The sequence below is a fragment of the Chiloscyllium plagiosum genome, chromosome 19 (assembly GCF_004010195.1).
Source record: "Chiloscyllium plagiosum isolate BGI_BamShark_2017 chromosome 19, ASM401019v2, whole genome shotgun sequence".
In the NCBI taxonomy this organism is placed as follows: Eukaryota; Metazoa; Chordata; class Chondrichthyes; order Orectolobiformes; family Hemiscylliidae; genus Chiloscyllium; species Chiloscyllium plagiosum.
Window position 1 is genome coordinate 30,815,178 of NC_057728.1, and position 20,430 is coordinate 30,835,607.

At 40.1% G+C, this 20,430-nt stretch overlaps 1 protein-coding gene across 19 annotated transcripts in view; it reads right to left on the reverse strand.

Annotated features, from left to right (window-relative positions):
• The window catches only part of kcnq1.2 (potassium voltage-gated channel, KQT-like subfamily, member 1.2), a 590,999-nt gene that overhangs the window by 521,452 nt on the left and 49,117 nt on the right, over positions 1 to 20,430 (reverse strand). For all 19 annotated transcript variants that reach the window (XR_006314489.1, XR_006314490.1, XR_006314492.1 and 16 more), the window contains 5 exons: positions 14,519 to 14,645; positions 13,824 to 13,902; positions 11,351 to 11,447; positions 1,347 to 1,487; positions 426 to 536 (listed from right to left, as the gene is read on the reverse strand). Coding sequence is in view for 14 of the 19 variants with exons in the window: in XM_043709475.1 (XP_043565410.1) it covers positions 426 to 536; positions 1,347 to 1,487; positions 11,351 to 11,447; positions 13,824 to 13,902; positions 14,519 to 14,645 (555 nt within the window). In the remaining 5 variants the exon portion in view is untranslated. The remainder of the gene's footprint in view (positions 1 to 425; positions 537 to 1,346; positions 1,488 to 11,350; positions 11,448 to 13,823; positions 13,903 to 14,518; positions 14,646 to 20,430) is intronic.

Genomic DNA, 20,430 nt, shown 5'->3' on the forward strand with positions numbered 1-20,430 from the left:
GTCACAGCCTTAGAATTAGAGGGAGTCATTTCAGAACAGAAATGCGGAGACATTTCTTCAGCCAGAGAGTGGTGGGCCTGTGGAATTCATTGCCTCGGAGTGCAGTGGAAGCCGGGACGCTAAATGTCTTCAAGGCCGAGATTGATAGATTCTTGTTGTCTAGAGGAATTAAGGGCTACGGGGAGAACGCTGGTAAGTGGAGCTGAAATGCGCATCAGCCATGATTGAATGGCGGAGTGGACTCGATGAGCCGAATGGCCTTACTTCCACTCCTATGTCTTATGGTCTTATGATAAATCATGTCATGTTATACTGCGAAATTAGAAGCTTCCAATAAGGGGAGTTCTGATATATATCCAGCCCATGCAGAAGATATAACCCATTTAATCCTTAATGTTCAAAGGCAAACAGCAATGTTTACTTACTGCTGGAAGTGCAAAGAAAGATATAGCAAAGACAGAGAAGCAAGATGCTATTGTCTTCCCAATCCACGTCTGTGGAACTTTGTCACCGTATCCAATTGTTGTAACTGTGACCTAAGAGGAAAAAAAAATCAGTGAAATTACAAAATGTAGTATCCAATCTGTTTTAAATTATAACTTTAGAAGAAATTTATAGATTGTCACTATGTTTAATATTTTTGTTGATTTCTGGAACAAGAGTACAAATCATTGCTAACAGATAAAATGCGTAGATCAAAGTATTTCCTAATCCTATGTAAATACCTATAAGAACTCATAAGTTTGATCGCTATTTTGTTATAACATGAACTTCTTAAGCTATGTTTACATCTTGAATGATGAAAAGGTGAAGCAAGTCTGCGGGAGTTCTTTTTAATCGAAGTTTATTATAATTACAACAATGTAATACAAAACTACGTTTAACGTTTTTAAAAAAAAATTCTGCTGCAGGGAGGTCTCCAGGATCACTTCCTCATCTCTATTTTGGAACTCCATGACATCAACAGAAGAACCTTATGTGCCTTGGTTTAATTTAGTCATAAAAATAGAAGCAATGACATTGGCTGTTGGGGGTCAGCCAATCTAGAGTTTCTTCAAATCAAGAAAAGCATCCAATTATGAACATACTCTTCACTGTTTGCCAGGATGTCCACTGCTGCTTTGTTATCTTTACAGCACTGCAGCAAAATGAGCAGCAGCACGACAAAATATAAAATTGATTATTTTGTTAATTATCAATTCAAGAATGTGTCCTGTAGAGTTTGGTGATTTTAAATGTATACAGAAAAATAGCAGTCCTAAAGTTCATAATGAAGCAAGTTTAACAAATTCATACTCGGATGAAAATGTCATTGAGAGCATAGGGTCAAATACAAAGGAACTCACCACACCCCACCACAAGGCATCAGCATAACTACCAAACCCAGTCTTTCCCTTTTCATCAACTGCATCTTTCTCAGCCAAATATACAAAATAGGAGGAGAAGATCAGACCCAGAAAACCGATGTACAGTGTTGTTATGAGTTCCTGCAAAAACAAACATTGCATTAAGGCATTACCTGATTTCAGATTAAATATTACTGTACAATTTTTAAGCTTGTACATCATAACTCACTTTAAATTATATTTTAGAGGTGATAAGATTTCATCAGCAACTGCACAAAGAGAAAGACTCTATTTTGATACATTACTCTTATCACAACAGGGAATATTTGTTGAAAAATCAGCTGGATTATCTATCCTTGGTCAGCAGCAGTTTTTAAACCTTCTAACCTTACAAATTTAGAAAATGCAGGTTGAATCTTAACTGGTGGTATGACAAACTCCAAAGGTCCATTAGAGCTCATTGGTCACAGAATGCCTTAAGTCTAACTGTGGGCACTGAGTGATCCCTCTTCATGGAGTTTTAAGCATGGAACTTGCTGCAGAAGAGATGCAAGCAGTCAGACTGAGAGCCCCCTCAATTACCTGTTGCTTTGACATGTGAATGGTCACTAATGCTTTCTTTCTACAACAAACCATTATGGTCAATAAGAGCAGGCACACACTGTCAGAAGTGTACCCTTGATCAACTTGCCAGAAAGGTTGTATGTTCAGCTGAAGGAATGGGCTAAATCCTGCTTTGCGATCAGTTATGATCGGATGGGTGCACTATCTTTTGTATTCCAATTCTCTAGGAGTCACAAAATAAATGTAATTGTTTTACCTACTTCCCGATTGGGCCAGTATGCTATTAGATATAAAATAAAAAGATTCATTCAGCCTTCTTTACTGAACACAAAATTATTGACTTACTACAAACAAAACTTACCCAATGACTATGCAAAACAAGTTAACACTCCTTTATTGCTATATTAAAATATTAGTTTGTATCTCACTAAATAAACCAAACCATACACAGAAACAAACCCGCACATGGCACGTAAAGAGCAAGGATTTGTTTCTGTAGACACATTTTGCCCAAAAAAAGCTTTATGCCAATAAGTCTTAGTTCCTGAGGACAAACATAAAAGGATAAGTTGTGTAATGTTCAGGCAGCTGTTGACCTGACATTCTAGTGCACAAAAAAAGATGGATGTCACCAGATACAATTGCAGATGCCTCCGGGATCTTTGCCAATACAGCTTGCACAGGCAAGAAAATACTAAGCATTCTTTCAGATGCTCTTCAGAAGGGCAATTGGGGTTTAGAAAGGATGTCACTCTTTAAATTTACATAAATTTTCCATCTTGTTCTCTTGCATCACTATTAACAAAGCCTTGATCTTTTGAACTGGGCCTCTGCACCATCTGCCCTTTTACTCCCCTACTTCCTTTAATCAGAAGCATTTGAAAAACCCATTTTCCAACCTTTCAATTCTGAAGAGTAATTACCAGACTTGAACTGTTAACTTTATTTTTCTTCACAGATGCTGCCAGACTTGATGAGTTTCTGGAGCTTTCTGTGTTTGTCCCACATGCCAAGACTTCAAAATCCAAACGCAAAATTTTACTAAACTATAGTTGAGTCACACACCTTACATTTTCATTTTCTATGGGGGGAGTATAATGTATCTTTAGAAGACATTTTCATTGTCCACCAAAAATGATCGAATTTCTATATCAGATTAACAGTAGTAATGGACTGAATATACAATGAGTTACACAGCAACCTTATTTTACATAAGTTCATGAGCACCACAGCAGTCAGTGTCTTTCATATGTGCTGTCAATAAAGTGCCTAATATAACATTTCCTTTATCAGACAATTTTAAAATTATGCAATTAGAGAATTAAGCGCCAGTATAACAACTGTAAGTCTGTGCCCTGAATATTTGATGAGTTTTGAAGACAAAGGTTTGTCCATATAAATAACAATTTATTTCACGTTGTTGGTGAAGTATATTTCAAGATGATGTAGACTGTCTACGTCTCAATTGCTGAATATTTTTGCTAACGTGGTCAGTTTCTTTGAAAAGTACCTGATGGACTAATTAATCTCAATCTTATTGTTTTGCAGTAATACAGATTCCATAGTGATACCATTGGTATCAACAACCAGTTTGAAAAGTTTCTCAATTTGATGCAGCTAAAACTGGTTGCCAGCACAGCTTTCAGATTTTCAAACTATCCTCATTTCATCACCTCTTAATAATGCTACCCCACCATGTTTTACATCCATCCTCTCTCTCCTTATTCTGAATGTTTTGACTATAAGATGGAAAGCCTCTAAGTTTTTTCTCTTAACGCATTTCCCTACACGCTTATGGTTCCTGGCTATAATGTTTGGGCATAATATATTTGAGCTAGGAACGAAGTAATGCAGACAAAGGAGAAAATCTAGCTTTAACCTACTATTCAAATATTTTGTTAGTAATCTTTTTATTGTAGTATTTTAATCTTTTCAAATCCAGATCTTTAAAATGAGTTTCTGGAGTGACAGTATTTTACAAAAGTTCACTTTAAGAAGTTAAGCTTACTATTTTAAAACAAATGAGCCAACACATGCGCAAATATGCTTCTGCAGGGTTTTTCCAATTGTAGTTGGAATAACTTGACCCTTACATCTTTCATTTAAAGTCAACTGAACAGAGCCACTGTTGCTATTTCTAAAATAACAGCTGTGAGTAATCAACATTTTCTGAGTTCAATTGCTCCAGTTATTTTGTCCCATAATCTTTTTAGGGTTAAACAAACAAAGCAGCAATCTTGTCAGTTGAAATGTCCTACTTAATTAAATGTGACTTTTAACATATTTAACTATTCATCTAATATTAAGGTAGAAAATCATTAGTCCATTAAAGCACATATAATGACATCTCCATGAAATATTGGTCATATTTCATGAAGGTAATATTGTAACTAAGAACAGATGAAAAAAAATTACAAAGCAAAGCAATCTCATTGGAATTCATCTACAATCCTTACATCAACATAATTCTTGCCTGCTTCTCCCTCTGTGCAATGCTTGCTACTGAGGCTGGCAGCTTCCAAGTGCAAAGGGATCATGATTTACCAATGCCTGTACCTGTGAATGCTATCCCATACAGGGGTGTAATTTTGAAGATCTAACATACAAACATTTCCTGTTCTTACAAACGGCTATGTTATTTGGATCTGCATTGTGTTCCAACTTGCGTACAAATCAATTTACGAAAGAATGGAACCCATTTACAACCTTGAGACTGCCTGTAAGTGCAAACTGAGTGAGCACTAAGAATGAAGCAAAGAGGCATAAGACATATCTTGTGTATGCGCAAAAGATACTTGTGCGCTCCCATGGGCAAAGTGACCTGGCAGAAGTATGCAAGTCACAGGTGTCCCTGCGTTCCAAAGTGAAATCCTGAATGACAGAAGTAGAGAGATATTGGTCCAAAAATAATCGGATGTTGCAGTGAAGCTGATTTGATGATGCCCACTTGCATTGCTGAAGAGTGAAAAAGGATGGCTCTCCATGAAGAATGCAGCAAAACTGTGGTGAAGATGTAATTGTTTGAAGGTGCAGAAAGGTAGTGATGGCAAACTGCAGCTGCTGCTCTGACTTTCATATTGAAATTTGGTGCCATCCAGTTTCTCATGGAAGGAAAGGAGAATTGGTAGTTGCATAGAAATGAGGTGAGATTAGCTAAGGAGGGATTGTAAATGCAAGGAAATAAAATGTAAATCACTGCTCACAGCAAGATTCAGAACTCGCTATTTAAACCCTTGAGAAAAAAGTATCAGAAGTCTTCATTAGCTTTAACAGTCTGATTTTCATATTTTGCCTTACTTTCCCCGAAAATTCCACCCATTGGAGGCCTAACATGCTACCTAAGAAATTATGAAACAAATTCAGACAAGGTGCTCAATTATTTCTTTTGGCTGTTGGTGTCATTATACTTTTTGTAGCTTTCCTCTACTTGATTAAAGTTTCAATAGTCTATTAGAAATGGTCTGCCTGGTGCTAAAGTACATCTTGTTCGCTCAAAAGCTTGTGCTAAAGTAAATTGTTTCTGTACGTGGCCGCAAACACTGGTATTATGGGGAATCAGCCCAGTCACCACCTACCAGGCAATTCCACTGAACTACTGGATAACAAATGGATGAACTGCTGTCAAGCTTTCATAGCCTTTGAACAAAAGGAATCATAGAAATCACAGCTTCCACTACAACTATGACAATGGCCATAAGTTGCAACAAGGTAGATTCCACAAGTGAACTGATAAAAGTGATGACCTATTTAATGGTTTGAAAAGAAGGTTTCAAGGTATATGTCAAAGTTACATATTTCAAATGCCAAGGTGGTCATAGCTCTTTAATATTCCTTGGCACTGAGCATAGACTTTCCAGTGCAGCAATGCAATGATAAAAAATGCCTCTTGATTATTCAAAAGCAAGCAGTCGGTGTTAGAAATTACAGGCAGAATTTTCTCAGTGTATGATAAACGTGGGCAAGTGCAAGTCAGTTGGAAAAATATGGCAAGTTTGTCAGAAATTAGATTCTTGAAGTAGAGAAAAAAAATTGTCTGATTATGCAACCCAATTTTGAATGGCAAGATGGGAATTTTGCTATTGAGCAGTGAGAGGCTTGTTTGCATGGACATTAATACCCAATCTCCCCTCACTGACATATACTTTTCTATTCTCTCACATGTTGAATTGACAGCGAGCGTTTGCAACACAAGTCAGTTTGGGTACTTGGTGGCTGCAGTTTGCCACATGTTCGACCAGGCATCCATCTTGGAAAACAGTTTTCAAATATTAGGACATAGTCTATGAGCAGCCAGAGCCTATCCTTCAGATGTAAAATGCATAAAGTGTCCAACTACGAGGATACAAATTTGGTTACAAATAATCTTGACTGTTCATCATCACAGACTGAACATTGTCATCTGAATGAAACAGAAGTAATCATAGGTGATTTTTTTTTTTAAAAAAGTGGCACAATCCAAGATCTTTGGACCGCACAAGGGCACAGAATTTTATTCCTCACCTTGAACTCTAAGTATTTGCCAACGTAATGCAGCCTTTCTTGGATGTTGTGGTGGCAGGGGTGCAAGGTACCAGTAATCAAACAGCAATTAAAAATCTCCTACTGCATATGCACAATATGTTTTGTACTGCATTGATCAAAATAAGGTCGATGTCAAAGCAACATCTAAATGCATTCCTTGATCATTCTTTGTCGGAGTATTCCATGTTTCACTGTACAGAGACTATGCTAAACCATGAGATGTAAAAGCTGCTCATGTTACCAAGGACCTGTTCTGCTTCTGATATTTCCCATGCAAGTTCATTGGAAGCCTGACATTATTATTGTCTCTCTTTCTGTGGCACTACAAAGGTACAGAGAAATTGAGGGGGAACAGATGTGCCACCAGCCTCATGATCAAAAGGCTGCAGTAGAAGATCCCCTTAGGATGCAGATGAAGTACAGGAGGCCCACGTGTACCATACTCAAGGTCATTTCTTCCGGGTGAAGGTGATACAGTGACAATGAGGACTGCACAAGTCCCAGAACACCATCGCAGAACTGTTCCAATGATTGGGACCTGTGGGCATGAGATGGCCATTCTAGCTCAGTGGCCAATAAGATGACAGGTGTGCCAAATGTTTATTCAATAAGCTCTTTCAAGGATCCAGTGGGCACCTATGTGGATTTCACTCCCTTGATACAAAAGTGCATTAATACTACTTCTGATGCAATTTGTGCGAGATCACATTGCTTGACCTTATATCCCCACAATAACATTGGTGCTGCAGCTCAAGCATTTGTCTTTATCAAGACAGCTGGCTTCCCCATGTGCAAGGTGCTATAAATTGTACACTTATTGCATTGAGAGCACCATATCATGATGCAACAGACTTCAACTGAAAATGATTCCATTTCAATGTATAAATCATCTGTGATCATAAGTATCTTGTCTTAGAGGCCTGCACCAGGTATCCTGGGAACTGCCCATGTCTTTGAGAATTCTCATGATCCTGCTACATTTTAAGGGCTAGATACCTTAGAGGGATAGTGAGCAAGACATAAGGGCTACCCTCTGCTACCATGAGTGATGATTCCACTAAAGTAATCCCTGATGGCCAAGTGTAGGGACAATGCAGAGTCGAAGAGTGTGGTGCTGGTAAAGTACAGCCAGTCAGCTGGGGTGGCACTGTGGCACAGTCGTTAGCTCTGCTGCCTAACAGCACCAGGGAGCGGGTTCAATTCCCAGACTTGTGCAACTGTCTGTTTGGAGTTTGCACATTCTCCCCTTGTCTGCGTGGGTTTCGTGCAGGTGCTCCGGTTTCCTCCCACAACCCAAAGATGTGCAGGTTAGGTAAAGTGGCCATGGTAAATTGCCCATAGTGTCCAGGGATGTATAGGTTAGGTGCATGAGTCAGGGGTAAATGTAGGGGAATGGTGTGCACACAGTAAGGATTCTAATTCAAATTCAGGTAGCATCCAAGGAGCAGGAGAATCGACGTTTCAGGCATAAGCACTTCATCAAGAATGAGCCTTGTAGGCCAAGGAGGCTGAGAGGTAAATGGTGGAGGGATAGGAGAAGGTAGCTGGGAATGCGATAGGGAGATGAAGGTGGGGTGAAAGTGATAGGTCGGAGAGAAGGGTGGAGCGATGGGTGGGAAGGAAGATGGACAGGTAGGACTGTACAAGACAGCAGTGCTGAGTTGGGATAGGGGGAGAAATGGGAAAATGGGGAAACTAGTGAAATGCACATGGGACCCTCCAACCACATGGGATCAAAGGTAGATGAGGAGGCGTTCTTCCTCCAGGCGTCAGGTGGTTAGGGTTGGGCGATAAAGGGAGGCCCAGGACCTGCATGTCCTTGGTGGAATGGAAGGGGGAGTTAAAGTGTTCCACCACGGGATAGTGCATTTGATCAGTACGAGTGTTCCAGAGATGTTCTCTGAGACCATCTGCAAGGTGGTGTTCTGTCTCCCCAATGTAGGGACTACCACCAAGGACATGCACATCCTGGCCTCCTCCATCACCAAACCCTAACCATCCAATGACTGGAGGAAGAACACTTCATTTTCCCACCTTAGGACCCGCCAACCAGATAGGATCAATGTGGATTTCACCAGTCTCCCCATTTCCCTTCCCCCCACCTAATCAGAGTCCCAACCTTCCAACTCGGCAGTACTCTCTTGAACGGTCCTACCTGTCCATCTTCCTTCCCATCTTCCTCGCTGACCTATCATTACCTCCACCTTTATCTACTTATTGCATTCCCCACTACCTTACCCCCAGTCCCACTCCCCTCCTATTTATCTCTCAGCTGCCTTGGCCTACAAACCTCATTCATGATGAAGGATCTATACCTGAAACGTCTATTCTCCTGATCCTCGGATGCTGCCTGACCAGCTGTGCTTTTCCCGCACCACACGTTTCAACTCTGATCTCCAGCATCTACAATTCTCACTTTCTACTAGTAGATACAATTCTGTTCACTGGGGCCATAATGGAACAGAAAATAGGGTCTTCAATGTTTGGACTGGTTTGGTGGTGTGGGGGGCGGGGGGGGCGGGGACAGCGTGAAAGATCAGGCTTTAGAGTTCAGTCCATACAGCATGTGCTGCATAATGCTTGTGCGCTGTGCACGGAACAGGAAAAGTGGGGATCTGGTGGACATTGTCTTCCCCCCAAAGACTTAGAACAGGAGAAACATTACCTTCAGCATAATAGAACATTGAAGTAATTGATGCAACAAGTCAGACTGGACTTAATTGACACAGTTCCAATAGATGTGAACTGAGTGCAATATTGTTCAATGATCAAAAGCAGGCAGTCCCCGAGTGTTCCCAGAAGCAGATTCAGCTTTTCATTGTTTTTCCTTCACTTTTGGAGTTGCTTAAAACAGTGAATGCTTTCAACCACTGGAAACACTTCCAGTATGTAATGCTCAAACATTGAACAATAAGATGGTATTCAGTTATGCTGGGCTTTGAGGAAACTGCTGCACTCCCTTACACATGGTTCTAAGGTAACATAACACAAAGGAAGGATAACTTATGTAGCTTGGTTCTTTTTACCGCAGTTACAATGATTGTCAATCAGACAGGTGATGTTAAATAGCAATATTTTTATGAATTTGAGCTTATATTTGCAATGAAATGTCAGCTACGCCACTTGCATGCCCTCCCACTACAAGCAACGTGAAAGACTGATAGCACTTGACTTGATGCACAGCTTTAAGAATGGCACTAGCATTAGGAATTCTGGGAGGTTTGAATAGTGGTAAGTATTTCTACCATTGCTGAGCAAAAGGTAGCACTAGCCTGGAGCTATCGAGGTATTATGCATAACTAATAAGGCAAGCAGTGGAGAATAGAGAGAGAAAACTTACTAGGGTTCACTGAGAAACCTTCCATGAAACATGCTAAAATGAAATAATTATAGCCTGACAGGAGAAAGCCTTAAACTCTATATGCACACATTCAAATCAACTTAAATTGAGAAAGCCAACAGGGAAGTATTGCTATCTCTCACTGGAGTAGGGGTTGAAAAATCAATGCCCGTGCCATGCCCAAAGTTATCACAAAATTTAAAGACATTCTTTAAAGTATGCAGAATTCCATCCTCAGTTTACAGACTTTCAGACTCAAAATTAGTAGAAAGCACAGATCAAGTTTCTGTACTTAAGAAGAATTATTATTTAAAGTCATAGAGTCTTGCGGCTGTACAGCTTGAAAACAGACCTTTTGGTTCAACTCGCTCATGCCGACCAGATATCCTAAATTAATCCAGTTCCATTAGCCAGAATTTGGCCCATATCCCTCTAACCCTTCCTATTCATATACCCATCCACATGACTTTCCAATGTTATAATTCTACTACCACTTCCTCTGGCAGTTCATTCCATACACCCACCACCCTCTGCATGAAAAAGTTGCTCCCTCGGATCCCTTTAAATCTTTCCCCTCTCACCTTAAACTTATGCCCTTCAGTTCTGGACTCCCCCACCCCACCCCTCATGATTTTATAAATCTTCATAAGGCCACCTGTCAGCCTCCAACACTCCAGGAAAAAACAGCCCCAGTCTATTCAACCTCTCCCTATAGCTCAAACCCACCAACCCTGGCAACATACATGTGAATCTTTTCTGAACCCTTTCAAGTTTCACAACATTCTTCCTATAGCAGGGAGACTAGAATTGAACACAGTATTCCAAAAGTGACCCAAACAATGTCCTGTACAGCTGCAACATGACCTCCCAACTCTTATAGGAGAAAGTGAGGACTGCAGATGCTGGAGATTGAGCTGAAAATGTGTTGCTGGAAAAGCGCAGCAGGTCAGGCAGCGTCCAACTCCTATACTCAATGCACTGATTTATTACAAGCAAATAGATTCAAGCTACAGGTAAACAATTATGAACCATTGGCATAAAAACTGACTGATTAAAACTCCAATCCTGTGTATGTTCCCCTTACATATACACAGACCACGAAATAAATATGGGTGTAATGGACAGAAATAACTGGGAAAGTAACTGGGAAAGCAGTTCAGTAATCACTGTTCATAGTATCTGCTTCGCCATTGTCCTTCTCCAGATGATTTCACTGGTTTACACAAGGTACCAGATGACTAACTCTCATTTATAAAAAGATTTTGATTCATTTAATTAGAAGTCATAACGTATAGCATCTTTGAATAATTATGTAGATTGTGAGGGAAGCATTTTCGGATCGCCTCCTGATTGAGGACAGGAACCCCAGTTATATCTTTTTCTAATGGATTCAGCAGCGTTCATTTGCACAAGGAAAATTAATAAAAACAAAAACGTTATTTAATGGCCTCACCTCCTCTTAGGTGAACCTTGCAAGTAAGTCACAGCAACTTTATCTACTCAGGCCTACTGTTAGAAAAGCTGTTGGGTATAATTATAGAATCAGAGCCTGACCTGAACAGTTAAAGATATAGCTAACCTGACGATGAATGAAAACGACAGAGCCTAAAAGTCTCCAAGTGCCACCCTGTCGATCCACATGCAGCATCCGTAAGATCTGAAGGAATCGAATACCCCTGAAAATACAAAATAACATCAATACTACAAAACACAAACCTAAACATTTTAAAAGTTGCATTTTTACGTTAAACATCTGATGGTTTAAAACTATACTAAACTATACTAAAGTCCATCCCGGTTTGGTCTTTGTTGCAAGTACATGAATAAAATATGAAGATAATTGGCATGTTAGTTTTTATTACAAAAAGGGGCTAAAACACAAGAATAGGGAAGCCTTATATAGAATTTGGTTACTTAATGTGTCTCCAAATTTAAAGAATAATGTATTTACATTGAAATTACTAGCCTAGTTTCTGGAATAAGAGGGTTCTACTGTGATGACAGGCTGAATAAATTGGAGTTTTGAAGAATGAGTCATCTCATTCAAACATACAAGATTTTGAAGGGGTCTAACATGGTAGACTCTGGGGCTGCTTGTGGAATCTCGGGGGAAAGAAAAAAAGAGTTACAGTCTCAGTATAAATGATCCTTCGCTTGAAATAGAGATAAAATAGGAAACATTTCTTCACTTAGAAGGTTGTGAATGTACAGAATTGTCCATCACAGAGGAACGTGGATGCTCCATTATTAATTACAGGCAGATGTTTAGTCTCTTGGGGAGTCAGGATATAGAGGGTTGTGGCGGGGGGGGGGGTAGTGTAATGAAGCAGCAGATTAGCCTCGATTATATTAAATGGTTGCACAAACCGGAGTGCTATGATCTACTCTTGTTTCTATTTCTTATGCTCTTTTGTTGTTACTTAATAATAACTTACCATGCCTTGATAAATCAATGCTGTATTAAATATAACTGCTTCAAGTGATTTTTATTTACCTCTCAGGCTGCACTAAAAGACCAGTCATACAAAAAGAGCAACACAAGCTAGCAAATTTGGAGATCATAATTATTCAAACATTAGATTGCAAAAACAATAACTATTCGTAAATATTCCAGAAATTTACAATTCTGCCTAACCTTGATATGGACCTCATTATAATTTTATATATACTATTCCAAATATTACCACAGCTCTCAGCCAAGCAGGATGGGGGAGGCTTGGTGGTATTATCGCTGGACTGTTAATCCTGAAGATCCAGATAACATTCTGAGGACTCTGATTCAAATCCTGTCATGGCAGATGGTGGAATTTGAATTAAGTAAATATCTGAAATTAAGAATCTAACGGTGACCATGCATCCATTGTCGATTGTTGGAAAAACCCATCTGGTTCACTAATGTCCTTGAGGGAAGGGAACTGTCATCCTTACCTGGTCTGGCAATGTGGTTAACACTTAACTGCCCTCTGGGAAATTAGGGATGTTGGCTGATAGGAAACAAAGTAGTGATAAACGGCTCCATTTCGGAATGGCAGGCAGTGACCAGTGGGGTACCTCAGGGATCCGTGCTGGGACCGCAGCTTTTTACAATATATGTTAATGATATAGAAGATGGTATTAGTAATAACATTAGCAAATTTGCTGATGATACTAAGCTGGGTGGCAGGGTGAAATGTGAGAAGGATGTTAGGAGATTACAGGGTGACCTGAACAAGTTAGGTGAGTGGTCAGATACATGGCAGATGCAGTTTAATGTGGATAAATGTATGATTATCCACTTTGGTGGCAAGAACAGGAAGGCAGATTACTACCTAAATGGAATCAATTTAGGTAAAGGGGCAGTACAAAGAGATCTGGGTGTTCTTGTACACCAATCAATGAAGGTAAGCATGCAGGTACAACAGGTACTGAAGAAGGCTAATAGCATGCTGGCCTACATAACAAGAGGGAGTGAGTATAGAAGCAAAGAGGTACCCTTGAGTTTAGAAGACTGAGAGGGGATCTGGTTGATACATATAAGATTATTAAAGGATTGGACACTCTGGAGGCAGGAACCATGTTTCCGCTGATGGGTGAGTGCCGAACCAGAGGGACACAGCTTAAAAATACGGGGTAGACCATTTAGAACAGAGAGGAGGAGAAATTTCTTCACCCAGAGAGTGGTGGTTGCGTGGAATGCTCTGCCCCAGAGGGCAGTGGAGGCCCAGTCTCTGGATTCATTTAAGAAAGAATTGGATAGAGCTCTCAAGGATAGTGGAATCAAGGGTTATGGAGATAAGGCAGGAACAGGATACTGATTAAGGATGATCAGCCATGATCATATTGAATGGTGGTGCAGGCTCGAGGGACAGAATGGCCTACTCCTGCACTTATTGTCTATTGGCAATAAGTGCTGCCTAGCCAGTGACACCCTCATCCAGTGGATGAATAAATGAATTTTTTAAAAAAGTGAGGACTCCACTCTCTATCTACTTAATCTTGGAATCTAATTTGTCCAATAGACTAGAAATAGATTGGGTCTGTTCATTGTAATTTATAAAACTGCAGAGAAATACCTGATGGCAGATGTGGCAAACACCTGACCATTTGATCCGACACTGAGCACTATAATGGATGCAATCACTACAATCAGATCTGCAAGTCAAAAAAACAAGCATGCTGATTAGTTTCAAATATGACATGATAAAGGAATTATGTTAATCTTTTCAAGATCATGGCCAAAAATACTAATACATTGATGGCAAATAAACAAAACAACCCTTGGATCAATCTTCCAATTACAATTCCAATCCACTGTCAACTACAGTTTCTAAATTATTTCAAACTCAATGAAAATTCTAATTTATGAGTTGTAAAAACATCATCAGAATTTCATGTTATATATTTTCCCATAGCACTTGAAGTTGCAATTAACAAATTTGCCTGTGACTCAGGAATGGCCTGGTTTCATGCTTCTTTTAGATTTACTGATTTTACTAAGATAATATTACTGTGAAAGCATTTAGTGTATTCAAAACTTTATTCTATGTTATTCAACTATTCCATATCCATCTAAGCTAATTCTATAATATAATAATAAAGCTACACTGTGTTGCCGTTTTTAAAAATATTTTGGCATAGTCGCCAAGTCAGACACTTGCACAGAATCTCAAATTCTGCCTGACAATTATCTCAATGAAGTATAGTTGACTTTAACATACACAAGATTGTTAAAGTTAAGGTGATTGAAAGAAAACAAGGAACTCCTCACCTATAATGGAAATAGGTTTCCTGGCAAACCGAATCCTTCCTTTAACACCAATATATTTACTTCTGCAGCCTGCAGACCATAATCGTACCATATATTCTGCACCGAAAAAAACTACTAACACTATCTCCTAAATGGAAAATAAAAAGAATTGTTGAGATTAAACTGTGCGAGTTGAAATAGAAAAATCATTGCTTTTGTATAATAGACTAAGGCTCAAAACATTGTTAGGGCGTTTTAACAATAATTAAACACTTACAAGATCAAATTGCTTTCAGAGTGGTCTGCTAATATTGCTAAGAGCCATTTCAGGTTTAATTCCAGGCAGTAGTCTTTACACTTTTCCACATTCCAATACCTACAACGGTGGGAAGATTAGGGCGATTCATTTTTAGGATACATTTTTAACATTTCTAAGGTAATCTGAAAACAAAGGATCTGCATCAGATAAATTGGAACCAAAAGTTGATAGATCACTCAGTGTGATGATACAATGGTTTTTGGAAGTGTATTTTGATCTGGTTTTTTTGTGAAGAAAAGTTGAGACAGGATGCTTTCTCACTTTGATGATCCATTAGTCTTTTCTTAGCTCATCATACTTTCTACATACTATATTTCTCAATCTTTATATTACCTTCAATTCCACTTATATGTCGTATGTTAATTAGCATTTTACAGTACTTTTTTTGGTTCAATCGAGCTATCAATTTATTTATTGCTTAAATTTGATTAGAATAATTTTGCAGGGTGGAATCGTCCTTTCTGAAGATAAAGCATGGTGGTTAGCATGTTGGATGACATCATTTCTCAATTCATTACCTAAGTAAGTTAGTTGCTGTATGAGTACTTGGCAAATTGTATGGCAAGCAAGCTAGAAGTTTTTGCCATTGGCAAGATATTTTGGTTTCAAAACGTCTAGTGCCATATTTAAAGACCAGATGAATAGCACTTCAATTGCTACAAGCTAAGAGCATTCCTTCATCCTGTGCTGTCATTCATAAAGCACAGGCAATATCAGCAAAAATTCATGTTGGCTCTTTGCTGTTTGATGGACTCACAAAAGGACCACACACTCACTTTCCAGAAGAGAATCAAAAGACCATTATATCACTCCTGTCCAGCCTGGACACAGATAACAGCACAACTCAGAAGAGTCAGACCCCACAAGAGATATGTCAAACTCATTCAAGAAAAATTCAATAATCTCCCACACTCTGTAAGGGTAAGCAGTAAAGGGAATCTGCTACCTTACATGGCCATCACAAATTCAAAAGTTGCCACTGCAAATGCATCTCAGAAATCATCATGGGCTACAATCCTCAGCATCGCATGTCTATTATAAAGTGCTTTTGAGCCCTTTATTCCCAAACTACTAACCCTTGCTGCCCTCAGTGCTTCCTACTCACTCTGAGGAAACCTCACCCCCTGCAAATTTGTGCATACTCATACAATGCTTCTGCTCCATTCCCATCACACACAATCATTGCTTTCGTTTTATCACTATAAAACTGGCAAGAGGGGTCAAGATGGCTAAGACTGGTATGGAGTGAGGATGTTGCAAATGAAGTCACTCATTCCCTGTGAGAAGAGGATCACTGAGCTGGCTAGGGAATACTAGGTCCATTACTGTAGTGTAGGGCCAACAGCCATTGTGATCTGTTCTTCTTGGTTAAGCTCCATGCCAACATATTGCTGTACATAGAATTAGTTAAAGTATTTTTCTCATCTCTTCCACAGGCAGCCAGGAATTCTGAACTCTGAAGAGCCCACAGTCCAAGTCCCTCTGTACCAATGCTGCTTCTGTGGATGAAGTCGATGAAACCTTAGAAAATGCACCTGCTGTTTCTCCAGCAACACAGGGACTGTCTCCTGGATATTCCAGCTAGATTAGATTTGATACTTCAGTCTGGTGAGCATATCATTGATACACTTCCACAGCCATTGGAATAACATCCCTGATATTTAAGGCTGCTGAAGACCAGGCAGCTACTTCATCCTAGGTAGAAAATGTGCCTCGAAAATAAGCCATTAGTGGCATGGTAAAGCTGAAGAGATGGGCAAAGGAGTATCAGATAAGTGTGCTATAGGTGATAAGCTAGAATGAAAGGTGATTGAATCTCTCCACATTCTCACTACTGGGTGCTCTGCCATGTGAGCACCTGGCTACCTTCCAGTACAGGGTGGTGGCCATGTTGGAAATCCAGATCCAGCAGAATACGCGATGTCTGATGGATTTGTGCTCAAAATGTACTTTCAAACACTACTTGCCAGCAGACACCCACCGGGAAAAGAAATGACAGTCAGGCAGCCTGACCGCTGCTTCTCAGGACACGACAAAAGATGCCCTCCAGCTCCCCTTCCTTCTACCTGTAACCCCAAGGCCTCCAATGGTTCAAGCCAAGGATGCTGAGAGGATGTGGGCAGGACACTCTTAGCAAGGTGGGGCATTTCAGCCAAAAAATGTCACGAGATTTTTTTCAAAGTCAACAGGGAATATCACATAGCAGGTTCCCTCCACTCCAGCTGTGAATGTCAGACCTGCACCTAGGGAAGGGAGGGGAAATAAAAATGTTCTAAAGGCATAGGGCCTGCACTTTGGTAAATATATGTCCATTTCCATTATTATAAGAACTGCTATACCCTTACTATTCTAATAGGCATGAACTAAGTGGAACAATATAAAAAGGTGCAGAACATCTTTAATCAGCAAAAGGATGGCCTGTGTTTCAACTGTAAACACTTGTTCACCTCTCATAATCAACCATGTGGGGACTGATAACAGCCTCACCATCAGTGAACCCCACACTAGGAGATTGTAGCCAAGATACAACAAATGAATGTCATGGACACACAGAGGTGAAAAGGCAAAAAATATGTAGGAGAGGAATAGGGTCTGGACGGTCAAATCATTCAAAGCATCTGGACAGGGAGGAGTGGCAGAATGAGTGATGCTTCCGGCGTTCAGAATTGGAAAGTTTATCTTATCCCTGGGCTTCTCAAATGAATGATGGAACATTTAAGGTTGTGAGATGGCTAATAGGCAATTTGCATGATCAGATTTTTTTTATTGAGCATTGGTCTGGAATAAACAAATGCACTTTAAGTGCTGTTAAACATGATGCCAGTGCCTAGCAATGATAGAATGAAGATTCATAGTACCCGTGTATGAAAGGGAAAGTGGTGAAATCTTCAGGAGGAGAATTCACAAGATGACTGACAACTTGGTAATCTTCATGAGAGTTTATTTCCTCTTTTGACTCATATGTACTATTTTAGTTCAGATATGCAATGCAGAAAAAAGAGTGTTCTCTGCACCATGGAAGCTTCATCACAAGCACTGGTCAAGAATAAAAAGTTTACACAGAGGTATTAACTTACAACAAAAATTAAAGATCAGATCTGATCAGAAGAACTAAAATATTTTGTTACACAAGGATAATGAATAACAAGAACAAAGTACATCAGTTATCAACACAGGATACACCAACCAGAGGGATGTCTGCCATATGCTCAGATAAAACTAAAAATTGCAAGTAAAACATCACTATCCAGATCAGACATCCTGGCAGGGTGGAGCTATAAGATTTTCTCTGGCTTCTTGAACTCTCCAGGTCATTGTCCCATTCTCCCCTTTGTCGCCTCCCTTCAATCTCCCTTCCTGATACTCCATATGACCGCAGTGGGCCAACACATGACTTTGGTGCACATACCATATTTAACATCAATAGTACCATGTCAAAACATGTAACTTTTGTTTCAACACTTACATTTGTTTTAATTGCTAGTGCTTAAGCCAGAGCTCTCTAGGTCTATGTTAGTTGAAATTGACTATTTATAGCCTAGAAGTTGGTGTTCAGAATAATAAATCTCTTCTCTAGTCCCTGGGACTGGCTACCAGGCAGAAAAAGCACATTCAAGCTAGCATGTACACAAAGTCCACTTACAAGATAGTTGGTGACAAGGAGCTCAAATAAAACCAAGCCAAATGTTATAATTTATACAAAATAAGACAATGACTATTTTTTAAACCATGTTACACAATTTAATCCAATAGTACTCTGGAGGAAATGTTAATAGATCCATTTTTTTTTTAAGATTTTGTGCTGCTGGCAGCTGGAAGGAGAACAGGCAGACATTTCCAATATGCAGTTACTTCTTCTTAGTATTGGTTTCTTTATGATAAAAGGTGGTTATGGCTGTTGGAAGTCAGTCAACTCAGCTCCAGGATATCTCTGCAGGAGTTCCTCAGGGTAGTGTCCTAGGCCCAACCATCTTCAGCTTCTTCAATGATCTTCCCTCCAACCTAAGATCAGAAATGGGGTGTTCACTGATGATTCTTCAGATACTGATGTAGTCCATTTTTAAATGCACTAAGAATCGCCACTATCAACACCCTTGAGGTCACCACTGATCAGAACTTCAGCTGGACTCACCACATAAATACAGTGGCTACAACAGCAGGTCAGAGGCTAGGAATAGCACAGTGAGTACCTCACCTCCTGACTCGCTCAAACCTCCCTCCACTATCTATAAAGCACAAGTCAGCAGTGTGATGGAATACTCCCCATTTGCCTGGATGGATGCAGCTCCAACAACAGTCAAGACCTGTTGACATTATCCAAGACAAAGCAGCCTGCTTGATTGGCACCACATCACAAACTCCCTACAGCACTCACACTCAGCAGCAATAGTGTACACTAACTGCAAGATGCACTGCAGAAATTCACCAAAGATCCTTATATAGCACTTTCCAAACTCATTACTAATTTCATCAAGAAGGACAAGGGCAGCAAGCGCATGGAAACACCATCACATGCAAGTTCTCCTCCAAGCCATTTACCATCCTGACTTGGAAATACATCACCACTCCTTCAATGTCACAGGGTTAAACTTATGGGAATTCATTCCCTACATGCATTGTGGGCCAAACTACAATGTGTACTGTCGTGGTTCAAGAATATAGCTCACCATCACCTTCTCAAGGGCAACTAGGGATGGACAATGAATGCTGCCCACATCCCAAGAGAGTGAATTTTAAAAAATGCAGGTTTCCACGAAAGTTTGGAGCAGCATTCAGTCAATGTGTCCAAATTCTCCTATCAGTCAATTTAGAGAAGCATTGGTTTTATTTCAGGGCTCCAACATGTACAGATGTTGTTGTGGTTCTGTTCGCCGAGCTGGAAGTTTTTGTTGCAAACGTTTCGTCCCCTGGCTAGGCGACATCATCATTGAATGGGAGCCTCCTGCGAAGCGCTTCGTTGATGTTTCCTCCAGTGTTTATAGTGGTCTGTCCCTGCCATTTCCGGTTGTCAGTTTCAGCTGTCCGCTGTTGTGGTTGGTATATTGGGTCCAGGTCGATGTGTTTGTTGATGGAGTCTGTGGATGAAAGGACTGCACAAAACACTATATAGGACAAACAGGAAGACAGCTAACAATCCGCATACATGAACATCAACTAGCCACGAAACGACACGACCAGATATCCTTAGTAGCACACACGCAGACAACAAGCAACATGAATTCGACTGGGACAACACTACTATCATAGGGCAAGCCAGACAGAGAACAGCCAGGGAATTCCAAGAGGCATGGCATTCATCCACAAACTCCATCAACAAACACATCGACCTGAACCCAATATACCAACCACTACAGCGGACAGCTGAAACTGACAACCGGAAATGGCAGGGACAGACCACTATAAACACCGGAGGAAACATCAAAGAAGCGCTTCGCAAGAGGCTCCCAAGCACTGATGATGTCGCCTAGCCAGGGGACGAAACGTTTGCAACAAAAACTTCCAGCTCGGCGAACAGAACCACAACAACGAGCACCCGAGCTACAAATCTTCGCACAAACTATGTACAGATGTTTCTTAGTGTTTCCTAGCAATCGAGTGCCTATATTTGTCAACA